This window comes from Adiantum capillus-veneris, chromosome 19 (assembly GCF_014529385.1).
Source record: "Adiantum capillus-veneris isolate H3 chromosome 19, ASM1452938v2, whole genome shotgun sequence".
Lineage (NCBI taxonomy): Eukaryota > Viridiplantae > Streptophyta > Polypodiopsida > Polypodiales > Pteridaceae > Adiantum > Adiantum capillus-veneris.
In genome coordinates, this window is record NC_140949.1 from 138642700 (window position 1) to 138662302 (window position 19603).

At 43.5% G+C, this 19603-nt stretch overlaps 1 protein-coding gene across 2 annotated transcripts in view; it reads left to right on the plus strand.

Moving 5' to 3' along the window:
* The window catches only part of SAT32 (interferon-related developmental regulator family protein / IFRD protein family), a 65996-nt gene that overhangs the window by 19311 nt on the left and 27082 nt on the right, over window positions 1–19603 (plus strand). Inside the window, exons 2-8 of one of the 2 annotated variants that reach the window (XM_086491328.1) lie at window positions 5217–5379; window positions 5451–5531; window positions 5605–5687; window positions 5763–5878; window positions 5984–6103; window positions 6187–6299; window positions 6396–6684. In XM_086491328.1, the coding sequence (XP_086347454.1) occupies window positions 5217–5379; window positions 5451–5531; window positions 5605–5687; window positions 5763–5878; window positions 5984–6103; window positions 6187–6299; window positions 6396–6684 (965 nt within the window). Of the gene's footprint in view, window positions 1–5185; window positions 5380–5450; window positions 5532–5604; window positions 5688–5762; window positions 5879–5983; window positions 6104–6186; window positions 6300–6395; window positions 6685–19603 lie in introns of those variants that run through there. The other variant, XM_086491327.1, reaches the window with a different exon arrangement.

Here is a 19603-nt window from a genome sequence, read left to right on the forward strand (position 1 = left end):
GCTGAAAATTCCTGAAACCATTTCCAACACAAAACCATGAACATACCTACTCCATGTAAAGTGATTGGAAAAAATCTGGTCTTCCTCAAAGACTGTGCATGCAATGTAGATGAACAAAGAGACGGAGTGCCAAACCGTTCACCACACACATGCAAACAATGAGATCGAATAGTGTCTTTCGAATCGAAAGCAATCAACTGTGGCAATTCACAACGGAAATGCTGATGCTTGGTGCTCATACTTGCATGTGCTCTTTCTAAGACTGTGTCGCGCCAAGGAAGAGACATGGAATGTGACTTCCTTGAATGCATACTTTTCAGCTTTTCATGAACAATCCGCATACATTCGTGCCCATTCATGAGCGAAACGTGCTCAACGTACAATATGTCATGCCTAGGAAAAGGGATCACATAAAGACACTGACTAAAATACATGAAACGGTCACGAATGAAACACTCATACAATGCGCGCTTACTAATCATGCGAACACATAATACTTCTTGTAAGGGTTCTTTGAACCTAGGCTCGAGAGCCAAGATCTGTTTGTCGGGTGTTTGATCGAATCTGCCTGGGGGGTTGCTGTGGACCTCGACTCGAAAGTCAAGATCGATTCTTCGTGATTGATCAAATCTGAAACGAGGTTAGCTTCGCTAGAATAGCATCAACAAAACCATCATCCTTGTGAACAATCACGTCTTGATCATACAAATCATCATGCTTGTGAGAAATCACATGTTGATCATGCAAATCATCATGCTTGTCATTGTCATCCAAATCATCATGCTTATCATCATGTAAATCCTGTGTATCATGCTTGGAGAAGAAGAGTCTGAGAGAGTCTCCTTTTGCTGAATCCGTTCAATCTTCGCCTGCACATTAGCAATGAGAGATGGAGAATGAACAACTTGCTCTCCACGAATGACAATGGACTTTTGGCACTGAAAGTGAACATATTTTCCGCCCAATCAATGAGAGGGTTATGCTCAGGAAATCATCGAATGCCGAAAACCATATCACATTCTGAGAGAGGAGAGACAAAAAAATTTCTATGGAAAGCAGCTTGTTGAAGTGTAAACAACACATCAAGGCACTCTTTCGTGATGAGAGAGGGACTGATCACATCATGCATATTGCCTTGGTCAAACAATATGACAAAACACTGCCCCGTCATATGACCATAACATTTACTGAGAGACTCATCAATGGGAGGGTCAGGAGAAACTTGGGGCACACTCGTGTTGTCATTGATTGCATTGGCAGAGGAAGTGCGTTCTGTGGATTCTTTAGATTCATTAGAGTCAAGCTTAGGACATGTTCTTTTTATGTGACCCTTAATGTTACAATGAAAACAACGACCTTCCTTAGAATAAGTGCTTTGCTCTTCTGATGTGATGTATCCTCCTAAAATTCCTTGTGTTACCTTTTCATATGGAGTAATATCTCCGGCAAGAAAAATTCACTCTTTCTGACATTGATAACTAATTTGTGATCACGCAATGCTTGAAAGACTTGTAGCAGATGGTGTTATGTTCTGCTTCATCCTTGGTGAAGACTATAATGTCATCAAAGAAAGTGCCGACAAAAGATTGATACTCTCGGAAAATCCTATCAATCATTCGGTTGGAAGTCTTTGGAGCGTCGGTAAGGTCAAAAGGCATCACCAAAAATTCATATAAACTGAAACTTGTCCGAAAGGCTGTCTTGTAGACATCTCTCGCAACGATTCTGATATGATGATATCCGCTTTTCAAATCAATCCTGCTGAAATAAGAGGATCCTTGAAGTCGATCAAGAATATCATTGACCCTTCCTGTTTTTGATAGTGATTTATCATTTTATTGAGAGTAATCAATGCACATTCTCCAAGATCCGTCTTTCTTTAATACCAACAACACCAGAGAGCAGTAGGGTGAAGTACACGGCTGAATAAGACCCTTTTCGAGAAGGTCTTTCACTTGGTTCATGATCTCTTCATTTTGGGCTCGGCTAACACGGTAAGGTGGCCGGTTCGGTGGTGTGCTTCTAGGAATCAAATCAATAGTGTGATCCTCGTGACAAGATGGGGGTAACTCGCCTGGCAGGTCCTCAGAGAAACAATCAGCATGTATGTGGAGAAAATCTTGGCGTTCTTTGTCAAGTTCAGACATGTTCGTTTTGTGTTCATCATTCAACTCTTTCAAATAGATCGAGTAAACAAAAAGACTGGATTTCATTGATTTGAAAATGGCCGAAGCCGATGCAATAGGGACGGACTCGTCCTTTCGTTTTAAATCAAGTACAATGTTTTGGCCCTTTTCATTAGTCAAAGTCGCTTTCTTAGCCCGATAGTCGACCACGGCGTTGCTTATGGTACCAAGGGACTCCTAGGAGGACGTCACACATGACGTAAAAGTCCTTGTGCCCTAAATACCCCTGACAATGCAAATGAAGTTTGTCAATGACAGACGTAATGGCTATGTCCCATCCGGGCGCCGCTAGAACTACCTCTGCTGGTGGTCCCATACTGTCGGGTGGAATCTTGAGCCGCACCGCCAATTCAGGTGAAATGGAAGTTGGCCTTGGCTCCTCTATCAAAGAAAATAAAGGCTTCTTGATCTTTCACTTTGCCCCAAGCTCGGCAAAGTTTTGTACTTTCATCTATCTGGCTTGGATGAGTACCCATGCAATTTGGTACCAATCCTGCATTCATCTTGCCTTTTCTGCCACGCTCCTCTACTCCTCTAGAACTCTCTGGCCTGTCTTCAGTCGGTCCTTGCTGTGCCTTTTTGGGGCACTTCACCGAGATGTGCCCTTGTTTCCCACAACCAAAACACTTCCCCTCTTTGATATAGTTAGCCCTTTCTTTCAGTCGGGGTTGTGCATCCTTCTTTTCTTGGAAACTCTTTTTCTTTCTACTTTCATTGTTGGAGGTCTGTCTGGTTCTCTGAGTCAAGATCTCATCATTGGGGTAAGTGAAGTTTCCCGAATGTTTTGAGAAACCTCGTTTCACATGACCCATTAATTCTTGGATAGAATTCGACTTTTGTTCAAGGCAGTAATCTCGGATGTCTGTAGGGAGTCTGCTGCAAAACTGCTCAATCTGTTCCTTAAAGGTGACCTTTCTTAAATGAAGAGGTTGGTAGAAAAGAGAGCCAAAACCTCTTGCAATAAGCGTCCAAAGAATCTCCCTTGTCATCCGAAGATGGTTCAAGGTCTCTTGGGATATTTTTCTACGACGTTGACCACGACCAAGATGCAGAAGCACACTTCACCGGAGGAGACTACAACAAAGGATTAGAAGCATTCTAGCCAGACACCCAGAATGCTCCTAAGAAGTTTATTTAATACTTTGTATTTAGTTTTTTCACATTTACTTTCACACTTTTCACACTTAGACATTGTAACAGATTCACCACTTTTGTATCAGTTTGGTCTCATAGGTCATTCTGGCCTTTTGAAGACGTTAATATAACATTTCATTTCATTTCATCTCTCTCTCTCTCTCCCCTTCACTTTGACTACACTTATTCGACTTACAAATGACAAGATTTTTGAGGCCCGTCAAGTAGGCTTCAGGAGTCCTCAAGACAAGCAAAAGAAATTTGCTGACAAGCATTGGCAACGGATTGTATCAACATGTGAGATTGGGTCTTGTTTCGTTTTGAGAAAGCAAGACTGCAGAAACTGCAAGGAAAGGGGCAATCATTCGAAGTTGAGTTGAGGTTTCTATGGGCCTTTGAAAGTCATCGACAGGATCGATGATGTATCCTTTGCATTGGAGTTGCTTACTCATCAGAAGATTCACAATGCCTTTCATGCGAGTGTACTAAGTACTTAAGAGGTGGACTACATATTGAGGCTTTGAATGATGCTCAACCAGAGGTAGAGGAGGTTGAAGAGATTGTGATTCCTTGCTTATAAGCTTGAGGGAAAACAACTAAAAGGCGGCCTTTGGTGAAGTTTTAGGACTATCTTGCTATAGATGCTCAGTGGATGAAAGAGCTATCCAGTTATGGATGCTAAGTGGATGAATTTTGAAGAGTTGACAGATCATATAGTTAATTGTTCAATTCTTGAAACATGGTCATGTTCAAGATCGCCATGATCACATAGCTGATACTTTGATGCCAGCATCCAGGTCAGAGCAAAGGAATCTTTGACACTGTGCAGTTGATATTTTTCTCTCCTATGTTGTACTTCCTTTGGGAGTGAGAAGACCATACCATGTTGATGAATCGATCTTTGGTTTCGTGAAGCCCATAGTTTTTTTCATATGCGTGTGGTTGCCCAGCCGTACTTGCGTGAGTACGGAAGCGTATGGAAATTGATTCCGTACCTGGCAAAAAATTTGGGGCAATTTTTTTTTGCATGCAGTTTTTTGGCTGTGCGAGTTGGGCTGCTGACTCTGTTATGTAGTCATTGCAGGCAGTGTGAGATTTGGGCGCATCAGCGAGCTGCGAGTTGCTAATGAGCGGCCAGCCCATCCTCTCGCCCTCTCTTGCTCACGTTCAAGCTTCTCCCGTGCCCACAAGCTAGTCTCTAAATTCTAATTTCTGAAGTTTCTATGGTTTTGTGTTTGCTTATAAAGTTTTGAACATGGTGGTGTAGTATGTAGGCTTTTAAGCATCCTATGTAGTAGGCTATCTGACGTGTGGAATTTCCGGGTAGTCTAATCCGTACTTATTCCGTATTTCCGTACCTGTGTGCGTCCGACGTGTGGTTGTCAGTCAACTGCCAGCTTCAAAATGTTTTATGATTGGGCTTAGAAGCATCTTTAGTGAGGGTGGAGGCAGAAGTCAGATTGTTAACGCCTAGATAGCTCCAACCTGGTAATAGTGCCTGCTAAGAGGGCTTTGATGCCGCGGAGCAGGGTTTTCACACTGGTTGTTCCAGTGTGGTGTGCTGATTGCATACTCAAAATGAAGGGGTTCTGTTAGACTAAGGATATGGTTTTAAATCATGAGCTCAGAATGCTTTGCGTAGGCTACTGGACCAGAAGGTTCTAGTTTTTTCTTAAGTGCTCTGAGACATCGTGGTTTTGGTTGGGGTGGTGATTTTCGTCTTCCTGATTCCTTCTGAACCTTTGAGAAGAATACATGACAATTTCGGATATGAAGTTTTTATTTAAAAAATATTTTAAGTCAAGATGAGCATAAAACTTAAAGGATGAGTGTCTATAAGGTTTTCCAGGTAGAGCGAGCTTATGTGACTTAAACAATTTATGCCTCTGAGAGCAGGTAAAAGTCAACGTAGGGCTACACGAATGGATGACACAGATGATGACACTGTGAGCACTAGCTCTACTGCCACATCCTCGGATTTTGCACCACAAGAACTGGAGGAGGAGAGAGATGAGAATTCCATTCTTGATGGCTTCATAGATGCGCTTTATGAGAAGAGGTATATTTTCCTTTTTGTTTCATCTTAACTTCTTGTGGTGCCCATGTTACTCCTCCTTGTCAAATATACAGGGCTAAAGTTCGTGAAGAGGGGCTTAAGGGTCTCATAAGCGCCTTAAAGAACAAGGTCTTGACTGAATTGGTGGATGCTAAGTAAGAGTTTTTTGTTTTGATGTTCAGATAGGTTTCTACTATTTAAGTGCTTAACAAGTAGAAATGTGTACAGGAATGAAACTCTGGTTCATCTTTGCATTGGGTCTTTAAAAAAGGGGGTGGGCTCTGAGGTTGCTTCAGCATCTCAGGTTCTTGGTAAGAGTTTAGCTTGAATTTAGTAGGACTCTTTTGAGTACTTGTATTGGTCTTTTAACAAACTTCAACATGCAGGGCTGGTTGCTGTAACAAGTGGAGCCGGTGATGTTGCCCATGGCATTCTGACCGAGGCTTCAGAGTATCTAATTAAAGCGGCAAAGTTTGCTTCTGATTCCAAAGCACGAATTGCAGTATGCCCCTCTTTTTGGCTCTCACTTTTGTAGTTCAGCATCTTCTTTCAGGAAACAATGAGTCTGTGTACACACATAACATCATAATGTTATTGCTTTGATCAGGCATTGGAAGCTTTAGCACTGGCATGCTTTGTGGGATCCACCAATTCCGGAGCTACAGAAGAGGTGATGGATGTGCTATGGCAGATAAGTAAGCGCAAAGGAAGTAGTCATCCAGATCAGGTAATCTGAGCACCCTTGAGTTTCCTCATGGGGTAATATACCTGAGGTTATCGAAAAGCCCGTTTGACAAGATGCGTATACAGGCTCTAGGAATAAGTAAGGCATCACCTGAAGTAAGGGCCGCTGCTTTATCTGCATGGACCTTCCTCTTGACTGAAATCCCAACAACTCGAATTATTGCTCATCATATGTCACAGTAAGAATTCACAATGTCTTTTCTGTAGCATTTAGTCATTGCTTATCGACTTATTTTGTGGAGTCTTGAGTACCTATTTGCAACTGTGTTTTTTAGGTCCTCTTCAGCTTTGCTAGCGGTTCTTGAGAATGATGATCAGGTCGTCCGCATAGCTGCTGGTGAAGCAATCGCTGTGTTGTATGAAGCAAGGAGTTTACTCAGGTCTCAGTACAGGGCAGACACGAGCTCCACAGATGCATCTGCACTTTGTAGAAAAAATTTTGAGAACAGGGAAGCTGAGCTCATTGATCACATTAAAGGGTTGGCATTGGAAGCTGGAGGAAAGGGACAAGCAAATAAGAAATCTCAGCGCAGCTCATTTCGAGAGATCCTTTCAGTTATTCAGGTACTTTCCTAAGCATTTGAAGTGGGTCTTTATTTCGTATCAGTATCTGCTTTAAGTGGCAAGTAAGGAAAGCTCTTTTCGTAGGAAATATCTGCTTTAAGTGGCAAGTAAGGAAAGCTCTTTTCGTAGGAAATATGTCAACATAAGACTTCATGTAGATTTGCTAAGTTTAGGGCGAGAATAATTTCTGTCAAGTGCTGCCTTAAATAGTCTCTTGTTATCCTGGCTATGGTCTAGATGGGTCATGTCAAATGCTTGACACACGAGGCAAAAGATTTTGACAAAAGTATCTTAGGCTCTTTTGTCCTGGGCTTTTTGATTTTTCATGCACTAGTAGGCATCTTCTTATAGCTGAAGTATGTGTGTGAGTAGGTGCCATTGCAAGTGTTTGTCTATTCGATGCATGGGAGGAACTCCAAGGTTAATCAGGGACAACATGGCAATATTGTTGGGTGGGTGAGCTGTTTGGGGCCAAACATCTGCTACAATTTGAGTACCATGAGCCCCTTTGTAGCAAGCCTTGAGACAGATTGAGCTGGTAACCATGATAGCCCGTGGCTGGGGACGTATTTCTTGGAGCAGCTAGGGGCTACCTACAGTTGTGCTGCTTATGAGCAATTGGGCTTTAGGAGATTACTGACAGGTAGGGTTTCTGTTGCTGCAATTTTTTTATTTTTTTATTTTCCCTCGGAGAAAAAGATCCTTCTATTAGTTAATGAAACTGCCCATAGGGCTACAACCACCTCTACTAGAGAGGTCTACAGCAAACATATGGGGAGACTCTCCCAATGAAAAAACAGCATATGTACAATGAGGCTAAATCAAGAGATGGAAGGGGGGAAAAGCCACATAGGTGGACGGTAATGCCATCTGAGCACACCGTGGACCATGGTGAAGAAAGGCCCAGGGCGCCAGAGTCGAAGGAAAGCTTCTCTACGCTCCCGCATGCAGTCGGAGCTGCCCTGGAGTCTCTCGAACTGTCCTCTGAGAGTATGGATCAGCTCTAGCCAAAGATCTCCAACTGGCTCTGCTGGTGGTACAGGGCGAGCCTCAAAGATGCGGAAATAGCGGGCCTGCCAGATGAACTAGAGTGTCAGGCCGCAGATGAGCTCCCAACACTACTCTCTCTCTCTCTCTCTGCTCCACTCCTGTGGAGTAAGCTTCGTAGCAGGCTGGAGTGTAGGTTGTAACAAACTGCTGACATGTCAAGGCCCTAAAGAATGGAGCCAACTTGCAGATGCTGGCCGAGGGGCCTAAACCCTAAGAGAACAAGTAACAGAAGAAGAAGTCCTGTCAATTTATGGAGACCCCGTCCGATGGGGCCTCGAGTGACATAAAGGAATTAAAGAAAGCTGGACTCTCAAGACTTGCGCAAACTGATGATGTGGCAGATTTTTGAAAATTGCGTTGACATGATGCGTGGAGGTTGTACGGAATTCCGTGTTTTGCGTTGGTTGATGACGTGGCAGGTTTTACGGATTTTCGTAAATTGCTTTGGCAGCTTTTTGGCTTTGCTTTTGGACCAGATGCTTTTTGAGTTTGAAGGCTTTTTACTTTAAACTGCTTTTGGGGCCTAGGGCCTTTAAATATGAGGTTAGGGCTCATTCTCTTGCATGCTTCCTGGAGAAGATGCAGAGTCTGGAGTATCGGCTTGTACTGTGTTGATGCAATATAAAGAAATACCAAAAGGGGCGCCAAGGTTTGGGGCCAATGCTCTGTCGGGTGGAATTTCGCCACTCCGTGTCGTGTGTTGTCTCTCTCTCTCTCTCTCTCTCTCTCAGTTCAGTTGTTACTGAAGTGCTAAAAGTCTGTTCAGTCTGTTCTTTTCTATTGGCACGTGGTGCCCTTCTTGTGACAGTGGTATTAGAGCATCAGGCGTGTGCTTTTCTGAAAGCACAAAAGAGCAAACAAAGCTATTGGATTTTTTTTTGAGGTATATTCGCCCTCCAACCCGAACTTATTAGCCACTCCCACCCTTACTTCATCGCGCATCGGGCGCGCTCCCGTCTTCACCACTCATATCTTACAAGGCATAAGCCATAAAGATCGCTACAAGAGAAGGATCCAAGATTTGTTTCGTGGCAGTGCTTTTCTCAGAGGCCGTGCTATGCAGATGTTGACGTCTATAGCTACCAAGCCGCACACTTCCAAGGACTTAGCTGTTGCGTTAAAGGCCTAAATAACCCCTTTTTGTACATTTTTATACTTTGTCTATGTTCATATTGAACCTGGACACATTTTTTAAAGATCACTTATAATAAAAGTGGGAAAACCCAAAACTCACTTATTGAGTTTTCCCCAAAAACGCGAGCTCTCTCTCTCTCCCTCTTCGTTCTACTGGCGCTTCCCTTCTGCAGCACAATGCCTCCGCTTCAAGCCTCAAGGCCTGCACATCTTCGCTTGCTCTATCACTTGCACACACCGCCGCGCGCTCATCAACTGGTATCAGAGCCAGATTAGGGTTTCAGAAGCTTTGCACAGGTGGCTGGATTGTAGGCAAAAGGCTTCTCTCGCGTTAAATTTCCGCTTTCATCGCGAAGCCCCTTGCTTCCGGTGTCACCTAGGGTGATTAGGGTTCCCAAAACAGCCTAAAACAGGCTGAAATTAGGTCAAAACAGGTAAAAACCAGAAAATTACAGGTCAAAACAGCAAAACGCAGGTGTTCTAAATCGATTCCCGTGAATGCCCCTTGCTTTTCCCACTCAAAACAGGTCCATTTGATGCAAATTGATGCGCCAAAACAGTAAATTTGCAGAAAATTCAGAATTGGACTGTTTTTATGTACACAAATTGAGGTTTATGTACGCCTTTTGTGGGTTTATGCAAGTACGCATTGGGGATACTTGTTAATTGCTGAAATTTTCAGCACATTGTATGCAACGTGCGGTACATTGTGATCATTGGAAATTTTCAGATTTTGTGTAGACACTTTCTGCTGTATTTTTATCCGTGCAAATGGCCTCTACTTCCTCGTCGTCTGATGCCAAGAGCTTGATGGAAATCAAGCGATTTGACGGTACAGGTTTCGACCTATGGCAAGACAGGATGCAGGGGATTTTGTTCCTCAAGGATTGTGAGGACGTCCTTTTGGCCGTAAAGCCTGTGGATATGCCGAATGAGGATTGGGCCAAGCTCAACAAGAGGGCAAAGGCCTATATCAAAATGGCTGTGATCGATGACATTCTGGTGGACATAAAGAGCTTGGACAGTGCACATGCAATTTGGCATAAGTTGAAGGCCACTTATGAGAATGCCACCCTTGTGAATCAGGTGCATTTGATGCGCAAACTGGTGAACATGATGCTTGACGAAGCCAAGTCGGCTTTTGAGCACTTAAGTGCTTTCACCAGTGTTATGAGTCAGCTACATGACACTGGGCTTCAACCTTTTGATGACAAGTTGAAAGCCATATTTTTGTTGATGACTTTGCCAGACTCTTGGGAAACGCTTGTGGTTTCTTTGAGTAATAGCCCCAACCTCACATATGATGGAGTGCGAGGCTCCATCTTAAATGAGGAAATTAGACGCAAGTCTAGTGGTGGGGAAGGTGGCAGTTCTGCTTACAATGCGAGAGGCAGAAGTCAGAAGCAAAATACAGGTACCAAGACTCAAAACAGGAGCAAAAGCAAGTCTAGGGATAAGGATGTGACTTGTTATCAGTGTGGCAGAAAAGGCCATAAGAAGCCAGATTGCAGGTATTTCAAGAAAGAGCAGGAAAGAAAGAAGGAATCACAGGAGAAGAAGAAGACAGAGATAAGAAAGGGGAAAAATCAGCAGGTACCTCCTCCAAGGATTTGGAGACTGTCAATGTATCCTCTAGTGTGGTTATCACAGAGTTATCTGACAGTGAGAAGATCTTGGTTGCAGCTTCATGCCCCTCAGATTTTGTTGTAGCAAATGCAGAAGACATGCTTATCTCACGTAGAGATGTCATTGATGCATTGCTAAGTGCAAATGATGGCCTTACACAGTCTTGGATAGTAGACTCGGGTGCCTCATTTCATGTGACTCCATCTGTGGAGTGTTTTGCTTCTTATCAGGCAGGCAAGTATGGCAAGGTTTACCTTAGGGATAACCATGCTTGTGACATTGAAGGAATGGGCACTGTGCGCTTGGCATTAAACAATGGCCAAGAGTTTATGCTTAAAGATGTAAGGTATGTACCAGGCATCAAGAAGAGTCTATTGTCTGTTGGCCAGATGGATGCACAGGGTTATACAACCATTTTTGCTGGGGGTTCATGGAAGTTGCTTAAGGGATCAATGCTCATTGTCAAGGGATGCAAGAGTGGTACATTGTACTATTTACATGGCAAAGCTTTGCCTGGCAAGTTTCTTGTAGTGGCCGAAGTTGCTTCTCATTTGGAGTTGTGGCACAAAAGACTTGGCCATATGAGCCAGAAGGGACTTGATGTGCTCTCCTCTTTGAAGAGGGTTGATGTAAAGGGCACCAAGTTAGATTTTTGTAATGACTGTTTGTATGGTAAACAAAAGAAGTCTTCTTATTATTTTGGTGTCTTGCGCAAAGCTAATGCTCTTGATTTAATTCACTCCGATGTATGTTCAATGCCTGTTAAGTCTTTTGGTGGTGCATTATACTTTGTTACATTCATTGATGATTGCACTAGGAAAGGCGGGCATATTTGTTAAAGAATAAGAGAGAGACATTTAATGCATTTAAGAGGTTTCATGCTTTTGTGAGCACGCAAGAGGGTAGTAAGCTTAAATGTCTGAGATCTTACAATGGGGGGGAGTACACGTCTGCTGAATTTCAGCGTTATTGCGAAGAATATGGGATTAAAAGGGAGTTGACATTCCCTTATAATCCATCTTCTAATGGTGTGGCTGAGAGGTATAACCGTACTTTATGTGAGAGAGTGCGTTGCATGTTGTCCACGGCTAATCTCCCTCATGGGTTTTGGGGAGAGGCTTTGAAAACTGCAGTTCATGTATGCAATCGCTCTCCTAACAGTACGCTGAAAAATGACATTCCAGAGGAGGTTTGGTCTGGCAAACCTGTCTCTTATGATCATTTGAGAGTGTTTGGCTGCGAGGCTTTTGTCCATGTTCGTAATGACTTGAGGACAAAGCTAGATGCCAAGTCCATCCAAGGACTCTTCCTAGGTTATGGGGAAGAGGGTGAAATGGGCTACAGGATATGGTTGCCTCAGTTTAAGAGGGTAGTACGCAGCCGAGATGTAGTGTTCAATGAGGCTAAATTGCTGAAAAATGCTACATCTTCTGAAATTGACAAGAAATCGGTTAAATTTCAGCCTCTTGCCACCTATTGATGTTGAAAAAGAGCCTCAGGATGCATTACCGCAAGCTGAAATTGATAATCAGCCGGTTAACCTTGAGCCAGAAGAGGTAGGACATGATTTAGATGCTCCAAATGAGGATGGATAGCCACCTGTCATGGCTGAAAATGATTTTCAGCAGCATGAGCATGCTGAAAATGAGTTGCCTCCTGATGTAGAACCAGTGCCTGAGAATGTAGATCATTGGGTACGTAGGTCTACTCGTGTCAGAAGGTTGATACAGCGCTTTGACCCCTCTTTATATGTAAGAGGCTCACCCTCATCTGTCATGAGTTGCCTCCTGATGTAGAACCAGTGCCTGAGAATGTAGATCATTGGGTACGCAGGTCTACTCGTGTCAGAAGGTTGATACAGCGCTTTGACCCCTCTTTGCATCATGTTATGTTGACAGATGAGGGTGAGCCTCTTACATATAAAGAGGCAAAATCATGTGAGTTAAGCAGTAAGTGGGAGCTTGCGATGCAAGAGGAAATCAAATCTTTGCATGCAAACAATACTTGGGATCTTGTGCCATTGCCTAAAGGAAGAAAGGCTCTTCCTAACAAATGGGTTTACAAGGTCAAATGTGTTGATGGAAAGCCCAAGTATAAAGCAAGGTTAGTTGCCAAAGGGTATGCACAGAAAGAGGGGATTGACTTTCAAGAGATCTTTTCTCCTGTTGTAAAGCTTAAGACATTGCGTTTCCTTTTTGCTCTCGCTGCAGTGCTTGACTTAGAATTGAATCAAATGGATGTAAAAACAGATTTTCTACATGAAGCAACCTGAAGGTTTTGTAGTTCTTGATAGAAAGGAACTTGTATGCAAACTAAGAAGGGCACTGTATGGTTTGAGACAATCATCACGGCAGTGGTATAAGAAGTTTGACACTTTTATGCTGTCTCAAGGCTTTAGACGCAGCCATGCAGATCATTGTTTGTATACGAAAAGGGATGAAGATGGTAGTCCCATCATACTTGTTCTCTATGTTGATGACATGCTGCTTGCCGGGAAACATAAGACTAGTTTTGATGCTCTGAAACGTAAGCTAAATTCAACATTTGCTATGAAGGATTTGGGTGATGCAGAGCATATTTTGAGCATGCGTATTAAAAGAGATAGAAAGCTGAAATTGCTGTTTTTATCTCAAGAAAGGTACATTGCAAAAGTACTTGATAGGTTTAATATGGCTGATGCTAAGCCTCTTGGAATACCTTTACCTCTATACACTAAGCTTAGCAAAGCAGATTGCCCAAAGGATGAGGTAACATTGAAAGCAATGAAGGGAATCCCTTATGCATTAGCTTGTGGTTCTCTTATGTATGCTATGGTTGCCACTCGTCCAGAAATTGCTTATGCAGTGGGAGTTGTTAGTCGATACATGTCGAATCCTGGCAAAGCGCATTGGGAAGCTGTCAAATGCATTTTGAGATATTTGTAAGGTACACAATCAAAGTGTATCTGTTATGGCAAAAGTGACTTAAAGTTGCAGGGATATTGTGACGCAGACATGGCAGGTGACATGGATACTAGGAAATCTACCAGTGGATATGTATTTGCCATTGCTGGTGGTGCAGTCTCTTGGTGTTCTAGGTTACAGAAAATTGTTGCATTGAGTACTACTGAGGCTGAATATATTTCAGCCACAGAGGCTTCAAAAGAGGCCATTTGGCTGGCAGGCTTGCAAAAGAACTTGGCATCCCTGCTCATACACCCGTGTTGGGTTGTGATAGCCAGAGTGCTGTCTATTTAGCCAAAAATGCCATGTTTCATGCGCGTACCAAACACATAGATGTGTGGTACCACTTCATACGACAGGTATTGGAGGATAGTCTAGTCAGCTTGACTAAGATCCATACACAAGATAACCCTGCAGATGTTCTCACCAAGAGTCTTGCTAAGGCTCAACATGAGCATTGCATACAGCTGGTGGGAGTTGGTTAACTTAAAGGCGTCATTTATGACTCTAAGTGGGAGGTTGTTGGGTTAAAGGTCTAAATAACCCCTTTTTGTATATTTTTATACTTTGTTCAGGTTCATATTGAACCTGGACACATTTTTTAAAGGTCACTTATAATAAAAGTGGGAAAACCCAAAACTCATTTATTGAGTTTTCCCCAAAAACGTGAGCTCTCTCTCTCTCCCTCTTCGTTCTGTTAGCGCTTCCCTTCTGCAGAACAGTGCCCCCGCTTCAAGCCTCAAGACCTGCACATCTTCGCGTGCTCTATCACTTGCACACACTGCCGCGTGCTCATCATTAGCAAGCTTTCAAGAAAATTTTTGCTCGAAGCTATATGGTTTTTGACATCTTCCTTCGGAGTGCAACTTCTGGCACAGTGGGGTATCCTGAAATGCTTGCCATGGAAACCCTAGCAAATTATAACTTAAAATTTCTCGACATCTCTCAGTAGATATCTCTTCACAAGGAGATGACCTTGGAAATCTAGTGCGATTGCTATCTTGGGACTACCGGCGCCGCCAAAGAAACACTGTTTGTCCAAGAGCTGATGGACCATGTTGTGCTCGGCCACGACCCTATGGAATGAACCTAACCCTAATTTTTGGTGCAGGTTTCAAGATGGAAAGTTAGTCGACTTTTTGAGCTCAACTGATGTCGAGATTGCTTTTTAAGTTTGAGTTCTGTTTGATCTTTTTTGATGATCTTGTTTGGAATCTGTTTGAAATGGATGGTATCTGTTTTGAACATGTCTTGGTGGCGATTTGAATTGTTCGACTTTGGTTTTAAATACTGGTTGAAACCGGCCTGTTCAATCCAAAAAGGGCGGTAGACTTTACTTTAAACCTTGATTTAGCTTTCACCCATTATTAGTCGTCTATTTTACCTGTACTTTCAAGACACAACAAAGGGGAGAGGGATACAGGCTGCTAGATTGCACCTGTATGAGTGGACAGACACCAGATTGGCCCCTAACTTAGGCGCCCCTTTCGGTATTTCTTTATTGTTCAAAAGAGGGAATAAACGCTGTGGTTCCTACAAGCTGCCCCGCACAAACTCGGCTGAATTTCCACTGTTCCAGCCCGATTTCGGCAGCATAACTGTACTAGAACCTTTCACGGTCAGTATTCCCACGCATTGACTGACTTTCCCGACGCATACGGGCACTTTGCAAAACCTGGCGAGAATCTGCAGCACGCTGAATTCTCTGTTTTCAGCCCTGAAAATGCTCCAGATCGCCTGTACAGCGGTCCCCTTGCGTCCCCGAACCTCCTGGGGGTATTAGGGTCCGTTTAGGGCCAAAACCCTAAACCTGCAAAAATACACAGCAGGCTGTAATTCACTGTTTCGGGCTCCGTTCCGCGTGCCGGTCGCATCCCTAGCAAGTCCTCGAGCTCCCGCACCTGTAGGGCTACTTGCCCTTTGAATCGGACGAGATTTCTGGCGTGAAACCTCTCCGAATTCACCTGTACCTGCGGGGGGATTAGCCGCTAGCTAATCCAGTACCTGTGCAAGAGGCTCTTGCCTCGGCAATCGCGCATGAACCCACACAACTGTACATTGGTCAAATGAAAAGCCCACTAGAGGGGCATAACATACTGCCAAAGGGGAGAGAGAGGGCAGTGCGTAGCGTGCAGGGCATCACTCCTGGCACCGCACTGTGCATAAGAGGGAAAGCAAGCACTCCATAGCTCTTAACCTGTGACAGAGACTTGCAAAATGAACCTCCCAGCTATAAATCACGTTTTTGCCTTCTCTATAAGTAGTAAACTGGCCTCAGAGTGCCAAGTGTCACTCATTTGTGCATTTTCCCGCTTTAGACCCTCGGGTCTAAAAATATCTCACCTGCAGCCTCTGTTGACTTGGCCACAGAGTAACAAAATGATCCCCATGTCAAACTGCACGTAATGACGCGAAGACATTTTCAGGTCCCAAAATAGCAGTTCCCTAAATTTTAGGAGATGCTGCCATTGTATCTTTCTAGGTCATCCGACCCTCTTTGTACACTGCGGCCACATCCAAAACTGAAATGTAGCCTCTGTAGCAAAGGATTCCACTTTGGCTAGTCAATGACCCCACTTGGCTAACCATAGTCCTTGTCCAACCTTAGTGCTCTCTTGCCCTCAGGCCTGGACTCCCTCTGGACAGTTCCACACTAGCTATGCAATGCAGGGCAGTTAGATTTCCCGAGGGGTGTTTCCAAAAAGTGAAAGTAAATAGATAATAAGAAAGAAATCAACAAAAAGGATAGATAGTAGTCACACGCTGGTGACATACCCCCCTCCTGAAATCTCAAACGTCCTCGTTTGCATCTATGTCGTACATGCTTACTGTCAACACCTGTCGACACATATACGACACATACATGCTCATTGTCAACCCTGGTGTATTCAACACCTCGTCGACTCATGTATTGCCTGCGTGTGAACCCTGTCCCAATGACATAGTGGTAGCTTCGCACTCTGCCATTGCTTTGAGTCACTAACTTTCCAATGACAAAATGGTAGCTGCACATTTTGCCACTGTCTTATAGTACACGTTGGATCCCGTAACACTTTCGAGCATACCCAAACCGACAGTTTAAGAATGCAGTTACACATGTACTCCTGAATAGAAGCAATCATTGTATCCTTGACAAACTGACAAGAAATACTCACTTCTATAGCACTAACCAAACTTTTGGACATTCCATAAGAGCAATTGCCAAACTGACAATCTGTACAGCTCTAACATTCATGTAACAGGTATTTGATTTGAGCTCACTTTAAATACCATGTACATCATTTGTTTCAGAAGCCATTGTCACACTGACAATCCATGTAGCTTTGAAACTCAAGGGGTCAAGGTAGGTTGCAAATCGAAGGCTTCCAGGTAAAGTGATAACACAGTTGGTGACTCTGCAAGTTCACCTTCTTCCATCCACTTAGCATCCATTGGTGGATAGTTTCTGAACTTTACCAAGTAACGCCTAGCAACCTTGCCTTTCACTTTCCTTTCTTTGTGTGCCAAAATCTGTTCAGGGACCAAGATCTCGTCAAGTTCCTCGACTTCCGGCTGATCTTCAGCTGGCATATCTTCTGGCACATCACCCACATAGGGTCTGAGAAGACTCACATGAAACGCATTGTGAATCTTCCAACTGTCAGGCAATTTCAGCCTATATGCAACATCACTGATTATGTCGCACACTTGAAAAGGCCCATAGTAACGCATGCTGAGCTTTGGAAACACTCTTTCCTTGCCCTTCATCTTCTTTAACCTTGCCTTTTCAAACCGTAGAAGCACCCAATCACCAAGTGAATATACCACTTCACGACGGTGACGATCAGCTGCTTTCTTTTGCTTTGCCTGAGTCCTTTCTAAGGCCACTTTGACCTTCTTGTACATTTCATCCATGTCCTGAACATACTTATCTGCTTCAAATATCTTGTCCTTTGTATGCAGTATGGGAGGAACTTTCTTGCCACCTTCAACTATCTCAAAGGGTGCCTTGCCAGTTGATGAATGCACTGTATTATTGTATGCATACTCCACCAATGGCAAATACTGCTCCCACCTTCCTTTATGCTCTGACACATAGCACTTCAGCAGATCTAGGACAGTAGAATTTGCCTCTTCTGACTGCCCATCTGTTTGAGGATGAAATGACGAAGAGAATTTGAGCGTGGTACCCATATTCTCAAACAAGCCTCTCCAGAACAAACTAGTCATGCGTGGATCACGGTCGCTAATAATCGACTGTGGCATGCCATGATACTTGAAAATATTGCTCATAAACAAGCGTGCCATCTGATCTGGCTTTATCTTCTTCCTGACAGGAATAAAATGAGCCTGTTTGCTGAATCTGCAAATAATGGTCCAAATACCATCATTTCCTGTCTGCGTTCTCGGAAGATCAAAGATAAAATCCATAGCAATACTTTCCCATGGTTTATCTGGAATAGGTAGTGGTTGCAATAACCCTGGTGCCTTTTGCCTGTCAAACTTGACCTTTTGGCATATTAGGCATTCTCGCACAAAGGCATCCACATCCCTTCTCAATGTAGGCCAATAGAAGAATGTCTCTACCGCTTTAACTGTAGCATCGATACCACGATGCCCTGCATACGGTGGGACATGACTCTCTTCCATAACTTTGCGTCGCAATGGCTTTGTGACACACAATCTGCCATGCATCATCATGAACCCGTCTTTAAGAAGATAGTGTTCATGACGTTGTCCATCCATTAGTTGCTCGAAGACCCTTGCAAAATCTTCATCATTTGCATACTGTTCTCTCATATCATCAAGTTCATGATGATAAGGAATTGACACAGCTGAAATTTGTGGCTTCCTAGACAAGGCATCAGCCACAACGTTCTTCTTGCCTTCCACATGCACAATCTGAAAATGGAACATGGACAAGATATTTGCCCATCGCATATGCTTCTCAGATAACTTTGTCTGTGTCAAGAAGTATCGCAAGGTCTGATGGTCCGTTTGGACAACAAAGTCTGCACCTAGCAGGTAGTGTTTCCAACTTAAGAGCGCATGAATCACAGCCAGTAACTCTTTCTCATAGACCTACATGGTCATCTCTGGCCCTTGCAAAATTCTGCTCTCATAGGCTACTACCCTGCCATCTTGCATTAGCACAGCACCAATGCTACTACCGCAGGCATCACACTGGACCACAAATGACTTCCTAAGATCTGGCAACACAATGACTGGATCCGAAGTCATCTTTTCCTTTAAGAGATTAAAAGCTGAAATCTCTTTTTGTGTCCATCTAAAGGTGACTGCCTTCTTTTGAAGAGCATGTAAAGGTGAAGCAATCTCAGCGAAATTTCGGATAAACCTTCTGTAATAGGAGCATAGTCCCAAAAAGCTTCGGACATCATGCACCGTCTTCAAATTTGGCCATGACTTGATCGCTTCAACTTTTGCAGGATCCATTCTGACACCATCCTTTGAGACAATGTGTCTCAGAAAGTGAATCTCTTCCAGAAAAAACTCACTTTTCTTTGCATTGATGAGCAACCTATGACTGCGTAGCTCTTTGAACACAATGGCCAAGTGATGCCTATGCTCCTCTTCATTCTTTGAGTAGACTATCATGTCATCAAAGAATGTACCAACAAACTGCTGGTGTGGACGGAAAATTCTGTCCATCATCCTATTGAACGTAGCAGGAGCATTTGTGAGACCAAAGGGCATCACTAAAAATTCGTAAAGGCCAAACGTTGTTCTAAAAGCAGTCTTGTGCACATCCTTTGATCTAATGCAGATCTGATGGTACCCACTCTTTAGATCTATCCTGCTAAACATAGCTGCTCCTTCTAATTTGTCCATAATATCATCAATTCTAGGTATAGGGAACCTATTCTTGATGGTATTCTTGTTCAGTGCACGGTAGTCGATGCACATACGCCATGAGCCATCCTTTTTCTGCACCAACAACACTAGAGAACAGACTGGAGATGAACTAGGCGGAATCAGCCCCTTTTCTAACAACTCCTGTACTTGGCCCATTATCTCTTTCTGCTGAGCCGCACTAACCCTGTACGGAGGCTTGTTTGGTGGGCTACTGCCTGGCACCAAATCTATCGCATGGTCCTCGGGTCTCTCTGGCGGTAATTGAGACGGTAATGAATCGGAAAAACAGTCACTATACTGTTGTAAAAACATTG